The sequence below is a fragment of the Protopterus annectens genome, chromosome 9.part0 (genome assembly GCF_019279795.1).
Source record: "Protopterus annectens isolate FY-2018-M chromosome 9.part0, PAN1.0, whole genome shotgun sequence".
Classification (NCBI taxonomy): Eukaryota; Metazoa; Chordata; order Ceratodontiformes; family Protopteridae; genus Protopterus; species Protopterus annectens.
In genome coordinates, this window is record NC_056743.1 from 1,110,054,739 (window position 1) to 1,110,071,265 (window position 16,527).

A 16,527-nucleotide genomic window follows, 5' to 3' on the forward strand; every position below is an offset into this window, starting at 1 on the left:
CAAATATGTCTTAATGTTTCGGCCCATCTTATATACAAAAGTGGGTTTGGAGCCCAGTAAATCTACTATATCTTGGTCCACCATCAAAACATTCCAATTATTTGTTAAAATGTCCTTAACTTTGTTGGTATGTGGACCATACTCTAATACACAATCTCTATTGTAAACCCCTTTTGTATATGTGTAAATAGAGTCAGCCCTTTCCACCATGTTGGTATTCCTTCCTTCACTATTTGCTCCTAATAATGAGGTGTATTTGTCTCCCCATTCCTTAATGACATATTTCCTCACATCCTTCATCATATTTCTGTTGTACCCCCTTTCTTTAAATAATTCGGTAATAAAGTCCAACTCTTCTATCATCTCTTTATATTCCGAAGTCATCCTGATGGCCCTAATGCACTGTCCTTTATATATATTGTACAATAATTTTTGGGATGGTTACTGGTATATTCCAAATATCCATTTGTGAATGTACTTTTCCTATGTATCCTGGACTTGAAACATTTATCACCATTGGATATAAATGTGTCCAAATAGGCTACACCATCATTACTACTAGTGGAAGTAAACTTGAGGAATTCACTACTTTGATTTAAATAAACCAAAAAGTGATTTAGGACTGACTGATTCCCATCCCACAAGATATAAATATCATCAAGGAAGCACGAGTAGTATTTAACGTGCTTGTAGTAGTTACTTTTGAACACTACTGTCTCTTCCCAATCTAACATTACCAAATTGGCAAATATGGGGGCACAAACAGCCCCCATAGCCACTCCCTTGGTTTGTCTATAATGTTCACCTTCATAAAATATATAGTTGTGGTCAAGAACCAAAGACATCAGTTCAGGGATCAAACAAACCTTATCCCATTCTAAGTCACTGTATTTCCTAATGCTATTAGTGAAGGCTTCCATTCCTTCCTCCTTGGGGATGCATGAAAATTAATCTACAACGTCAATAGTGATGAATATTAATCATTCCTTCCAGATGTCAACCGGGTAGTTTTTTAAAAAACTCCCATGAATCTTTAACCGTATGTGTGATGTTCCCATACATATGCTTGAGCATAGTGTCCACTGCTACTCCCAACAGGAAAGTTTTGGATTTACTGCCCGAAATTATAGGATGAAAAGGTGGATTGCTGACATTCTTGTGTATCTTTGGTATCCCCACTAGTGTAGCCAGTTTGAGATATTCCACTTTCAAAAAGTTGTAAGTATCTTCCATAATCCTTCTATCAATAAGAAATTCCTCCACATGCATATCTATACGTCTATGGGCGATGTTAATTTCATTAATAGAAACTATCTCATAATTGCCTGATAGATGCAAAATCTCATGCATTTTGGAGGTGTATTCTAAACTGTCATATATTACTACACCACCTCCTTTGTCAGGTTTCATAACCCGAATACTTTTATCTTCCGTCAGATCTTTCAAGATTTTAATCTCATCCATAGTTAAATCGCTTCTAAATTTTTTTTCCGATATTTCATTCTGCAGCTGATAAATCTGTTTAGTTACCAGTCTGTCATAAATCAACACATTAGGATGCATGGGAGGAACATAACAACTTTTCTTCCTAAGTATAATAGTCCCACTTGACCTTTGTTCAATGTCAGCTATGTTGTCCTTGAACATAATAGCTAGATTGAGTTTTCTAATAAATAGTTTGAATTCACTCAAACAGTCCACTAATCTAAAACATGTGGTGGGAATGTATTTCATTCCCTTAGAAAGCAACTCAAAATGTGCTTTTTCCAAAGAAAGGTATGTATAGTTGTATATGTTGAAGTTGTTGTAACTGAAAGTGGTACCATCGGTAATGATATCCTGATCTGTATACACATCTAGGTGGTTGGAAGGTGTGATCTGATGGACTTCTACCAGTACCTCCCTTCTCCCCCATAGACTCAATTGTTCCTGTATGTTCCATTCACCTGATGAGAAAAATTTCTCTTCTTCCATTTTCCTTCCCTTTTCCAATCTGTGTACCTTCCATGTTTCCAATCGTGATGAAAATTTGATCTGTCATCATGATTGTACTTATCTACATTATCATATGTCCTACCACTGTTACTGTGGGTGTCCTTGTCGTGTTTAACTGTGTGATGTCCATCTCCCCACTGATAAGCCTGACCCTTGTTGTACTGTTCAATATCTCTTTTGATTTTTTACATGTTTTGTTGTAAATCTTCTGGGTTTTATGGCCAGCTATCTGAAATTGTTTCACATACAATTTCTCCCACTGCGGGAACAATAAGTCATTAAGAATCATTTCATTCAGCTGTTCTACCTCTTTCATATATTCGCACAGCTTTTCATCATTACATTTGATTAAAAGCTGCATTTACTGAATACCAAATACATCAAACAGTTGATTAAATTCACATTTAATGTTATCAGAAATGTCAACCCCCATAGGGTATTTGAAAAATTGTAGCCCCATGGGAACTATTTTAGAACTAATACATTTAGACAAATATGCATTGTCCAGTTTTAAAGAATTAATTAGGTTTGATTTTTCCCCAATATGAAAAGAAAATCTCTCAAAGTACCCTTCTGAGTATGTGGGTTAAATTGCTCGTTACCACAAACACCATTCACATTATCAAAAACGCAATAATTATCTAAAATTTTCTTTAAATGAGCTTCATTATTGCTCCCCCATCTTTTATTACTGTCTGTAGTACCAATGTGAACACTACATTTAACAGTACTATAATGTAACAGACAGTAATAAAAGATGGGGGAGCAATAATGAAGGTCATTCCTTTACCTTTAGAGTCTTGCAGATAGTGAGTGACAATAACAGAGAAGGTAACAAGGAGAATAATTTGGCCACCACTGAATTACACTGGATCCTGAAACTGGGAGCTCACTTAGTACCAGGAATTAATAGTTCTGTATCTATGAAACCAGTGCTACTATCCCGTTAGCAGTTTTTATTATCAGTCCTTAGGCATCAACAGAGAGAATTGTATATACTTAGTTACCACTGGTCAGCAATTCATGTTAGACCAGGTTCTAAATAACATATATGCGGGCCTGCATTTATATATTTTTATTTGTATTTTGTTTTCATTCATTCACTTTCCATCCAGCTTTTAGCTGTGTCCATTTGGACATTTGTGTCCTAGTGACACTTGCAGCTTATATTATTGTATTTTTTGCATTTTTTGCCTTTTATTTTATCATCCTTGATCACGATGTTTTGAGACTAGTCATATATAATATGGATTGGATATTTTTTGTTTTATTTAGATGCAGCTATGACTGATGCCTTTGTTTAATTATGAGGACAGGATGTTATGACTCATACTATGGCTTGCAATTGGTGACTACAAGGACTTCCGATTTAAGTTGTCTTGATATGTAGATATGTTTTAGACTAAGGACTGATTTCTCAGGAGTATTGGTTGTTGGGCACTTTTGATCTGATTGTGTGCTTAACTCCTGTTTAAGTTAGTATACAAGTCTGTCTTTAGACTGAACAAGATTTCCGTTTTTATTTACTCATTATGTATTTTATTATGTATATTTTAATGCAAACAATATTTGAGTTTAAGTTTGTATGAACAGTGCCTGTCCAATGGTTTTGTGTCCATTGGGGAAGCAAGTATAGCTCCTATCAGAATGGACGGGTCAATGTGATTGTCCCGATAACCACGTCATTAATACTTGGATTTGTTGGTTATGGCTCTTTAGTATCAATATATCTTTCAGGAGTTCAGCCTTTGAACATTGTTTCTAGGTTGATATGAATGGAAGCCAAACAACGTTCCATGTAGTGGATTTTAATACAAAATTAGTTTGTTTTAGAAATATAGTATAGTTCCATGCTCATATCATATGTTTACGTGTTTTCTCATGCCTTTTATATCCACGTTTATTTAACGCGGATATGCTTGCAGTGGAATAATCATCTAGCACTTTATTTAATGTAAAAAAATATCTAGGCTTATGACTGCATGAACATCGTCCGATAAAAGGATTTTGTATTTATTGGAGTAGTAACTGCAGTTTTAACCATAACGGACGGGTCAACGTGATTGTTCCGATCACCATGCCCTCAATGTTCGGGCCTGTTGGCTATGGTTTTTCAGTGTAAATATGCCTTTCAGGAATTTAGTCTTTGAATACTGCTCCCAGGCTGACATGATTACAAGCCTAAATTGTGTTTTATGAAGCAGATTTTAAGAAAATTAGTCTGTCTAGAAATATAGCATGCTCTCACCTTCATATTACATGTTTATGTGCCTATTTATGCTTTTTATATTCATGTTTTTATAACGCTGATGTGCTTATAGTGCAATAGTTGCTTAGCAACATGTATACAATCTGATCAACCTGCTAAGTGGTTTGTTAATTGATGGATTTTCCCGCCTTTGGCAGTATAAATAACTAAGCTTATACATTGAATTAATGAAATCTGAAGAAGCGTGGTTTTACCGCGTGAAAGCGCTTATTTTTGTTTGTTCATCATTAAAAGATTGCTCAATTTTATGACGGAGTAGCATCTTTTTTACATCATTGAAGGCATTGTAGTCCTACGTGCAGTATATGGACAATTTTGCTCTACAGTTTGGTGATTTAATTGGTTCTAGCTTTTCGAGCTACAGGAATTTTCAGCTGAACGGTCCTGGTGGTTGGTTCACTACTTCTGTTCTCATCATTATTGTGCTTCCGCTTTGGTGAGTGAACCATTGAACGAGCTTTACCGACTTTTTCATTTTGCTATATATAAAGGACAGTACATTAGGGCCATCAGGATGACTTTGGAATATAAAGAGGTGATAGAAGAATTGGACTTTATTACCGGATTATTTAAAGAAAGGGGGTACAACAGAAATATGATGAAGGATGTGAGGAAATATGTCATTAAGGAATAGGGACACAAATACACCTCATTATTAGGAGCAAATAGTAAAGGAAGGAATACCAACATGGTGGAAAGGGCTGACTCTATTCACACAGATACAAAAGGGGTTTACAATAGAGCTTGTATATTAGAGTATGGTCCACATACCAACAAAGTTAAGGACAATTTAACAAATAATTGGAATGTTTTGATGGTGGACCAAGATATAGTAGATTTATTGGGCTCCAAACCCACTTTTGTATATAAGATGGGCCGAAACATCAAGACATATTTGGAAAGAGGGATAAGGTGTAAAGGAATTGACAGTGTTAAGAAAAATACAACCAAATGTGGTGGCTGCAGTCAATTTCAGGCAATTAATGAGGATGAAGGAATTGTTTTGAGTAATTTCAATAGAACTAGATTGAGATTTAAGCAAGGCAACTGCAACACGAAGTTTGTCATTTATTTGGCAAATGTGGGGTATGCCCAGGATACTATATAGGGAAGACTGAAAGGAATTTCAAAAAAACGTATTTATGCATACCTACATAGCATCAGGAGGAAAGATGTGAATAATGCGCTTTACAGGCATGTAGAGATATATGGGGCTGAGCATTCCTTTAAATTTGCTATCTTGGAAAATGTTGCCTTGGACCCTAGAGGAGGCAACATTAAAGCAATCTTGGCCTACAAGGAAGTATGGTGGCAGTTATTCACTGACACCTCGACACCTCCAGGGCTCAATGACCACATAACTATTAAACCATTATTAACCATTAGATAATTCTAATAACATATTTTTTGGAATAAGGAATGGACTAGTTTGTGCTTAAGAAGACTCACATACACATCGAAGTTTACAAATCATTTTTATAAAATATTTGTTATGCACATATTTTTGTATGTTTGTGGGTAGTTGCAATAATTTTTACAAATAAGTATTCTTACCCAATAAATAATTATTAATTTGCAGTATATATATGTGTAAGGGATATGTGACTTGTATGAGTATTATTTAGATTGCATCAGCTTACATGTATTAGAATGTAGCATAGATTGTTATATTGTTACATTTTTATTTAAGGGTGATGCACATTATATACATCTAACATCATTTTATTTTTTTACATTTCTAATATTGTTATTTATATTGTTGGTAGGATGTTTGGATGTTAATACATGTTAAAGATCACATTAGGTATATTTCGATTATTTTACCACAGAATGTTTTCTGTGTTGTGTCACTTTAAATCTACTCTGATTTGGCACCAAACGGAGTATATAAATTGCATCTATTTTTTAAAAAAAACTGTTCTGATGAAGCTCGTGGTTGTGTGAGTGAAAGTGCTTAACGTATGGTACATTAAATGAAGATCTTTTAACATTTCTTGTGGTTGGAGTGTTTCTATATATTTTGCACATTATTCCATGAGGTTGGGATATTGTGTGTGGGCAGTGAGCGTTTTAGGAATCCGTGGAGTCCAGTGTTTTTATCTTCAGTTGTTTTTGGAGTATAGTGTTGACGAAACGCTTCATCGGTACAGGAGTCGTATATATATAATATATATATATATATATATATATATATATATATATATATATATGTATATATATCATACATATATGTCACAATGTCAATAAACAGCGCTTAGAAGACTTTGATTGTCATATATCCTGCATTCATCAGCATCCCAGCTACTTATAAATACTGTCATACAGCAGCTCACATTGACTTAATCCCCAAACATCCAATACTGAAAAGTATATAAATGTGTTATTAGAGTAACAAGTCTCAAAAACATTAAGAAACAGAGAATGCTGCTAGTAAGGATCAGATCTGAGCAACAACTGATAATTGTCACTCATAGTACTTCCATATCTCATGTCTCTCACAGTATGTAGTGATATGCCTGCCCTTGTCCTGTGCTCATGTAGGGTTTCTTCAACACTATATTAACACAATTAGCAAAAGCATAATAGAGGTACAATGCTGTAACCATGAGTGCTACACACCTACTGCACTGATATAGTAATATTTATGCAACTTGAATTAAAAATGAAAGGATATAACAGCATATTAATGTCCAATGACTCTTGCTTACTATGAAACTTTATCGTGTTACTTCAGTCTGCATGTGGCACCATTCAGTGAGGTATTCGGTTATTTTTTATCCCAAACGCATGGCTATTTCTGTGTTTCAACGTACTGCAGGTAAGCTTGTCATTTTCTTCCCAGCAGTATGTCTGAGTACAACCTACTCTCCTAACAATGAGCTAGAGTGGTCCAAACATACACAGTAGGGACAGTACAATTGATTCTGCACATAGGAAGAAAACTATAAGTCATGGCAGTTATTGCTCTGATATGATCATAATATCCCATTTCATAATGTCACATCATTTGATGGTTTTTGCATTCATTATTCTGTAAAATACAAAAAATATATATAATTGATAAATATACACACTGATAAAACATACATGCATGCATACATACATACATATATGTGACCAACAGCTTCCCTACCTGTTTTAATTAATTAATTAATTAATTTTTGTTAATACAGTAAACAGAGTTTTGCTTGGTAAGCAGCAATATATTTCTGATCATCTGAGATGCATACAGTTTTGTTTGCTGGGTTTGAGGCCTGTAAGCAACACTCTTCTCTTACATCTTTTTGTAAAATAAGCTCTCTTTTGATTTCTCCTAAATAATATGCACATGCAGAGTGAAACCTCTGTAGCTGTCTGTAAGGCATCTGCTCATTCATGTTAAATCTACAGTGTCTCATTCATAATCTGGAAAGAATTCAAGGAGTAGCATCTATGTCCTGATTCCCAATGCCTAAGATAAAATTGTTAAGTGGTGGCACAAAATGATTTCAAGGAGTAGCATCTATGTCCTGATTCCCAATGCTTAAGATGAAATTGTTATGTGATGGCGCAGAATGATTTCAAGGAGTAGCATCAATGTCCTGCTTCCCAGTGCCTAAGATGAAATCATTAAGTGGTGGCACAGAATTATCTCAAGGAGTAGCATAGATGTCCTGCTTCCAGTGCCTAAGGTGAAAAGGTTAAATGGTGGCATATTCTCAGCATGGTTTCTCACACACAGTTTTCATTCATAATGTGGTACTGGGATCCAGCATCTCAGCTGTTTTAGAATGTAAACCTAATAGAGTAATTGCACACAAAGTGTTATCTGACTATGCATTTTTTTTACTTTTTTATTTGTGGGCACTCTTGTTAAACTGTTATCTTAATATAACTTTTCAGAGCATAAAAATAATAGCTTTTTAAATAATAACTTTAATACTTAGAATTTTATACAACATGTACCTATGTTGTTGTTTTTCGGGCAGTATTTTCACAACAGGATATCTTATTATGTAAACGACAGTACTTTCCAAATGACCCAGTGTCGGTTCTACTGTTAACCATTCAAGTCATGTAAATTAAATTTCAAGAGGTGCGCAAGCAAGACACATGATAACTGATAAAAAGATCTCTCTAAAGCCAGTGATACAAAAAATTTATGACCAGTTCCCTAAAATGCCTGAATTAATACCAAAACAGTGCCCCCAACACACAAAAAAGGTACTGTAGGAGTAAAATATTCACTACTTCATTTGCTATAAAAATTCTAAATTAATGTAGTTTATGTTTTCTGAAGAACAGTTATAATTACACTGTCACCAGCTACTCAACAGCATCACAAGCATTTTTTTTTATTTTGATTCACTAGTAAAGATATTTCAAAAGATAACAAAATGGTGACATGGGCTGCTTTCCAGAAGGATAGCACAGTCTGGCATCTACTAAATGTACCTTTTTTATTATAATTACATTAAACAGCAGTTGTCGCTCCTCAAAACTACATAGGCTTATTATTACCCACACAACTAATTTAGGATACAAAATTTGTTGTATTTTAAATACAACCAAGAATTTCATATTTGCTATCCTAAAATTATACGTACAGTCTCAGATACATTTTTAAGGTTAGGACAGCAACATATCTATATTTCCATCATACTAAGAATAGATGCAAAGAAAGGGTATGGACTAATTCTCATAATTTTAAGAAGTGGAACTATTACACTACTGATGTCAGTCACAACTACACTACAAAACTTCTGCACAACTCATTTATATGGTAGAAACACTACTGTTGTAATAAGGATAAACTTTTGTGCACTTAGAAAGGTGGGTTAAGTTTGATAAGGCATTCTTCTTTGATTTGTAATATAGAACAGACATGAAAGACATGTCTGCAAATTTAAAAAGCATAGTTAGTTAGTGTTCTGCAGACTGGTGAGCTATTTTTTTTTTTCTGGTATCCTACTTTAGTTGTTTATTACTAACACGCTTGCCAATGCCAGCGATTAGTAAGGTTGCTGCCCCTATATTTAATGGTTCTGATACTAATAACTAGTTATCTCCTAAGCACAGCTACTGGGAACTGAAGATAGTATCTGGATTGTTATCCCATGATAACTCTGCAACACAAACAATTCAAAAAGCACAGCCTGGTCTTAATACTGGGAAGTTTTTAACTAGTGTATAAATGTTCTGACAGACAGGTCTTCAAGCTTTATTACACTTACAGAAGTCTTGAGTATTTCAACTGTCAAAACCTTTAAGTATTTCTATAATCTTGCAGGAAAATGTAAAAGAAATAAAAGAAGTATATTTCACAGTATGTTTGGCCCTTCTCACAAAGGGACATTCACAGTTATTGTCATTTAGAGGTAACAAGAATACATTACAACAACTCTGTACACTGCTAGACCTAGGTGAAATAGTGCCCTAGGGCACTGCCTACTGTTTCAGCCACTCAAAACACCCATACATTCTCCAGTGCTCCCCTTTGTTTCTCCCCATCTTGGATTCCCTACACCATGCAAGTTACTTTTTTCTTCCATTTCTCATATTTGATGGCTTGAACGAAAATTATGATTAAAAAAAGAAATGCAGTGTTGGTGCTCAGCTTTAATTTTCTTTGCATCCTTAACATACCTTTCCTGACCAAGACAACACAGTGATAACCATTTAGGAAATAACTCAATTAAGCCACTCTCCCAGAAGCCATAAGGGTTATAGATGCTCTAGAATGTATTTTAAAGCATTTCCCAAACTTTTAATCGAATAGTAACCTAAACAAAATTCAAGAGTAAGAAAAAGATTTGCAGTCATACTTTTTTTCTTTCAATAAAGACATAAATTATGCCCAAGGCTTAATTTTCAAACCTGACAAAGTCTTAGCTCACAATAAACTAATAAGCCAGTTTGTTGTGATGATATACAGATCCTGTCTTGGAATACTGCCTGCCTCTCTAATTCCCCCAAAAAGACAGTCACTGCCTATGCATCCCTCTGGTGTTAGATTGGGATGGAAGCAAAGGTTCAAATGGCCACAGTCATGTATTTCAAGTGACTGCTGCAATACATATACATAGCATGCCTCCTCACTCCTCAACCCTAACCCCCAAAGGCAGCCACCAGTATTCATGCCTGATGTGTGATTGTGAGGAAAGTGGGTGCAGTTGATAGCAGAGGCTATTATCAGTTTTATCCTAACAAGGTGATACAAGGTGATATCACATCCCTGTTCAGGTTAAAGAGCATATTCAGAAAATGAAATCATTTTAATCTCCTCATTTTTGCCCAACCAGAAACAGCTTTTGTGGGGCACCCCACACATTCAAGGATGAATAATGGATTCCTTCTGTATCCATTTATACAGTCTGGGAAGTGGGGGCCACCAGATTCTTAGAAGATCTAAGTGTCTGAATGTTCTGTGATATATTTTATGCCTTACTTTTAAAATATAATTACTTGTTAGCTGCATTTTTTACTGATACACAGCAGAAAAATGTGTGTGTTCCAGCATTATTGGATGTATGCACTGATACAAATCAGTGATATTTTTTTATACACACACACACATGCATAAGTCACAGCAATCCTAGTTTTGTACTTATTTCAGCAAATAACAATACATTGTGCAACACTGGTACTGCCAGATCAGATCAGTGACTGCTGTTTCACAGTCATTAAACAGCAAGAGTAAGTCACTTTATCTCATTGAGGAGTAAATGAATACCTGTCACTGTCACTGATTCCACATATATTCCTTGATTTTGCCTCATAATTTTGCTTTGTCCTTCATAAAAAAAATAAATAAATAAAAAAGTTTTACTTGCAGGCAAATCATTTAAAATTACAGACAGTCAATAAATCCAGACATCATAGTTTTATACTTCTTATTGTCCAAAAAAAATGCATGTTGATGCAAAATGTGCTATTCTAGAAACATTTTAAGTGAATTAGAGCAACATTTAAAATGTGATCCTCATTTTGAGCATTTATTCTGCTATTATTTTTGGCACAGAGCAGAATTCTTCAGCAAAGACATTGAGAGCTGCAGTATCTGGTGTTCTGACAACATTTATTACATTTCTTGAAAGAGAAACCATCCCTGAAGATCAGAAGCATTAGCTCTTCTGAAACTCTATGATGTGCACTGAAATCAGTCACTCGGGCTGCTGATCTTTCTCTAGTTCTAACCATATTCATGTTTATTATCAGCTTTATCCTAACAGGGTCATATCACAACCTGGTTCCGATTAAATAGTACAAGCAAAAATGAATTACATTTTTTCTCCTCATTTTTCCTCAACCAACAGCACCTTTTGTGGGGCCCCCACTCAGTCAGGGATGATTAAGGGCCCCCCCTGGCATCCACAGGTATTGTAGGCACCTACAGCTAGCTATGTTGTTAGTTTTAGTGGAGAGGATGTCCACCAGCAGGGTTTAACTAAGCCAGGGTCATTATATCGATGGTAAAACATTTAATGTAATTGTGAAGCCTGTTACTTGACAAAACACTGTTATTATAACTAAAGATCTTTGACTTTTGAAGGAGATAAAAATACGAGTTATTATTAAGCCCTCCCATTTATTAAGCATACAAGATTACTGTACTAGTTTTTGTTGGTTTAACAGACATGTTACAAAATATCAAGATACGATAACTTGCTGTGGTTGGGGGCCCCCCAGGACCAGGGGGCCCCCAGCGACCGCAGGGTTCGCTGGTGCCTAAAACCGGCTATGAGGATATCTTATTATGTAAACGACAGTACTTTCCAAATGACCCAGTGTCGGTTCTACTGTTAACCATTCAAGTCATGTAAATTAAATTTCAAGAGGTGCGCAAGCAAGACACATGATAACTGATAAAAAGATCTCTCTAAAGCCAGTGATACAAAAAATTTATGACCAGTTCTCTAAAATGCCTGAATTAATACCAAAACAGTGCCCCCAACACACAAAAAAGGTACTGTAGGAGTAAAATATTCACGACTTCATTTGCTATAAAAATTCTAAATTAATGTAGTTTATGTTTTCTGAAGAACAGTTATAATTACACTGTCACCAGCTACTCAACAGCATCACAAGCATTTTTTTTTTATTTTGATTCACTAGTAAAGATATTTCAAAAGATAAAAAAATGGTGACATGGGCTGCTTTCCAGAAGGATAGCACAGTCTGGCATCTACTAAATGTACCTTTTTTATTATAATTACATTAAACAGCAGTTGTCGCTCCTCAAAACTACATAGGCTTATTATTACCAACACAACTAATTTAGGATACAAAATTTGTTGTATTTTAAATACAACCAAGAATTTCATATTTGCTATCCTAAAATTATACGTACAGTCTCAGATACATTTTTAAGGTTAGGACAGCAACATATCTATATTTCCATCATACTAAGAATAGATGCAAAGAAAGGGTATGGACTAATTCTCATAATTTTAAGAAGTGGAACTATTACACTACTGATGTCAGTCACAACTACACTACAAAACTTCTGCTCAACTCATTTATATGGTAGAAACACTACTGTTGTAATAAGGATAAACTTTTGTGCACTTAGAAAGGTGGGCTCAGTTTGATAAGGCATTCTTCTTTGATTTGTAATATAGAACAGACATGAAAGACATGTCTGCAAATTTAAAAAGCATAGTTAGTTAGTGTTCTGCAGACTGGTGAGCTTTATTTTTTCTGGTATCCTACTTTAGTTGTTTATTACTAACACGCTTGCCAATGCCAGCGATTAGTAAGGTTGCTGCCCCTATACTTAATGGTTCTGATACTAATAACTAGTTATCTCCTAAGCACAGCTACTGGGAACTGAAGATAGTATCTGGATTGTTATCCCATGATAACTCTGCAACACAAACAATTCATAAAGCACAGCCTGGTCTTAATACTGGGAAGTTTTTAACTAGTGTATAAATGTTCTGACAGATAGGTCTTCAAGCTTTATTACACTTACAGAAGTCTTGAGTATTTCAACTGTCAAAACCTTTACGTATTTCTATAATCTTGCAGGAAAATGTAAAAGAAATAAAAGAAGTATATTTCATCCATGAAAACACATTATTTCTATATTTATATTTGATAATCTCATAACGACATAAGAACTGGTGACTGCATTTTCAGTTTCCTTGCATGAGAACTGTAAAACTAATGTAACTGGGCATATAAAATCTGAGGCAACCAAAGGTGCAAAAATTATAGTTGGAAGTGTAACAGAAAACAATCTAAGAATTTCAGTTTTAGAATTTAAGTGAAACCATTTGTATATTACTGAAAACAATATAAGAAATGTATACTAGTGGTATGAAAACTTTAGAAAATACAGAACTGTATGTGCTACAGATTCTGAGTTTAGAGATGCAAAAAAGTGTTAAAATGTAATGTTTTCACAGATTAGTTGCATAATTACATTTCATGTTACAGCTTACCAACAAATAGAAGAGCACTTGTTATAAAAGAAAACCAAGCATAAAAAAAAGAACTGCTGAGGCAGGATTTCCATTAAAATGATTTGTCAGGAAACCTTTGAAAAGTTTGTGCCATGAGTGGGAATGAAAAGCCTGTACATAGCACCTGGGTGCCACATTCTACAGGTATATACTAGCCATCACAGCGTTCTGTTCTGGAATTCAACACTCACTTCATCCCTTTTGGGCTGCTGTGCTGTCAAACAGGTTTACAAAATTATTCAAACTTAATTCTTACTTTAGAACTTCAACTTCAGAACATTATTTTTCTGTATACAGTAACATTACATACAACATGTTAGCTAGCTAAAATATATTTGCTGAAACTCCTTCATGCAGTGTCTCCGCTGGTATGTGTTTTTCTCAGAAAAAACATACTTTTCTTGAAAAATCTTTATTACATTTGCAGTTCATATAGATGAGTTCAAATCAAAACGACAAACTTATATTATCATGTTTAGAATGAGAATTAAAAAAAATAGGTCGAGAGTTTGCATATGCATAGGGTTAAACTTTGAAACACTTATCTGCGCCTTAAAAAGCCTCCCACAAGTACAGAGTACCTTTGTTTCATTCCCTGCCTCTATCCAACAGATAGTCTTTTCTTAGGCAAATCTCATCTGCCAAAAGAAGCATTCTCAAAGGATGGCCCCAAGGGCACATCACCTAGTATTTAGCAATCTTACACCACCTGTCAACAACTATTGCTCTTCTTCTGAAACTTTCCCTACAAATACGTTGTTCTCTTCCAAAAACAAAAACGCATATTCATCTGTCATGTTTCAAAAGAATTAAAAGCCATCTGTTTTGTAATCTGTGTGCCATAGACTTGTATGAAAAAAATCCGAGCTAAAACTTCCCCTTTTCAATTGAAAGCTTTAGGTTTTGACCAGACACTAGACGTCAGATTCTTCATATTTTGGACAAATCTTTTTTTGCACCCTCTGCCCCTAAGCGATCAGCACCTGAAACTGGGTACACTGAATTCTAAGTGTTGATTTGCATCTTTGCCCAGATTACAAAACAGTACTGTTCTCGTTTTGTTGCAGGGCAGTATCTGCTCCTGTCTGCAGTGCCACACTTACCCAGTATCATTCTCCAACTGCAGCAGTAGGCGGATGAACGACAAACAGAAGCAGGGTCCCCAGGTTAGTTCTGATGGATGCTGGTGGTCGCGTGTTCTCTCCTTGGGCCAAGGGAGAGAAGCAGCAGGTCCGGCAAGGGCCAGCAGCTGTCAGAATCCTTATGTATGAAAAAGTAATAGGAAAGTCAGCGGTGCGCACCAACGAGCGCCCCTCTGTGTGCGCGCCTGTTTGAGCCCCTCTGTACCTCTGCCGTGTAGGACTACCAATGTGAGCCACTGGGAAAGAGAGTGGAGGCATGCAGCACATGGGAAGGAGGGGCTCAGGAGGGAAGGTGGTGCTGTATGACACAATAATCGCTTTTTTTTCAGCAGGCCCTCCCTTTAGACAGAAAACAGACTGTCAGTAAAAAAGAAGAGAATTCTAACGTTAAATGAGCACCTTGACGCCCCTGATAAACTACCTGGGTTCGGAATTGTGCTTCCAACAGCCATTATGACTGTAACAGTAAGGTAAACTGACTTTCAGCAACAGGCCACCCCTTTAGAATCCACACCCATATCCAGGAAATAATGCTTTACCTGTGCCTCTTTCCAAATTAGGCAAGCCTGCAGACGTCTCCTCAAGCGATACCCCGCTTCATCAAAATCAGTGCAGCCCCTTCCTACCCGCCTCCCCAAAAATACACTGTCCTCAAATTTTAACATTAGAGATGCAATGAAATGATTTATTTTTTCCAAGGACTTTTAAACACCCTTCCTGATATAAAGTACAAGGACATCGGCCAGTTATGCCACCGGAATACATCTGAATTTCCTACACTTCACAGAGACACCCCTCGCCCCCCCCAGCTTAGACATGTTACTAGCCCACCTTCGCCTGAATCATCATCACCCTCTTTAGCAGTCCGACCAAAGGAGACTTGGGGTGCACTTGACTCTCATCCATCTCGATGCCATTTCTAACATTTGCTGACCTTGCACTTCTTTAACTTAAAAAGTGGAAGATGACGTTTAAGCACCCCCCCCCCCCCTTCAAAGGCAGCCCCCATACACTGGTGTCATTCTGAGCTAGCGGCGAGCGTGCAGAATACTAACGAGAACAAGGTCCGATGGGGGAGGGGAGCCTCACATCCGCAGCACCGAGCATCTGCTACTGCTGAGCATGGTGTGAAGAAAGGTAGGTGTAACATTGTACCCGATGGCAAAATAGCAAATTCATCTCTTCCGTGGACCACCTACCTCTCCACTTATGCGCATGTGTGGGGGTAGGCTGAGAGCCAGCGGCATCAATGAAATAATACCTCAATTGATCTTACAAGGTGCAAACTGTACTCTGCCTTTCTTGATGTTATAACGTGTGCATAATCACTCCGACTTATGCTTCCTCTGCAGTGTGCTGCGCAGAAGATACATTATATTTTATCTTTTACCACATGGAACATACACTGTGCTATTTCAGTGTAAAACAATAGGAACAGAGTCTTTCAAGTTGCAATGACAAAATTTATTAAAAAAAACTGATTCAAGGAGCAAGTAAGTTACATTGGTATAGCCCTTGTAAAATGCTCTTCACTGCTTCCTGCTTTGTGCCTGCGCTAGTGTGTAGGTCTGTGACCACCTCATGCAGTGAATAATATACCATGTGTGACTTGTTTTGCTCGAGTGTACATGCTGTCTCATATTATTAATTATAATAGTAGATGGTTCCTTATTAT

At 36.2% G+C, this 16,527-nt stretch overlaps 1 protein-coding gene across 1 annotated transcript in view; it reads right to left on the reverse strand.

Moving 5' to 3' along the window:
- ZNF385A (zinc finger protein 385A) overlaps nucleotides 1-15,603 on the reverse strand; it is a 1,202,383-nt gene extending 1,186,780 nt beyond the window's left edge. The window contains exon 1 of the mRNA XM_044083966.1: nucleotides 14,814-15,603. Within this exon, the coding sequence (XP_043939901.1) occupies nucleotides 14,814-14,823 (10 nt within the window). The 5' untranslated portion in view covers nucleotides 14,824-15,603. The remainder of the gene's footprint in view (nucleotides 1-14,813) is intronic.
- Between the last annotated feature and the right edge of the window lie 924 nt (nucleotides 15,604-16,527).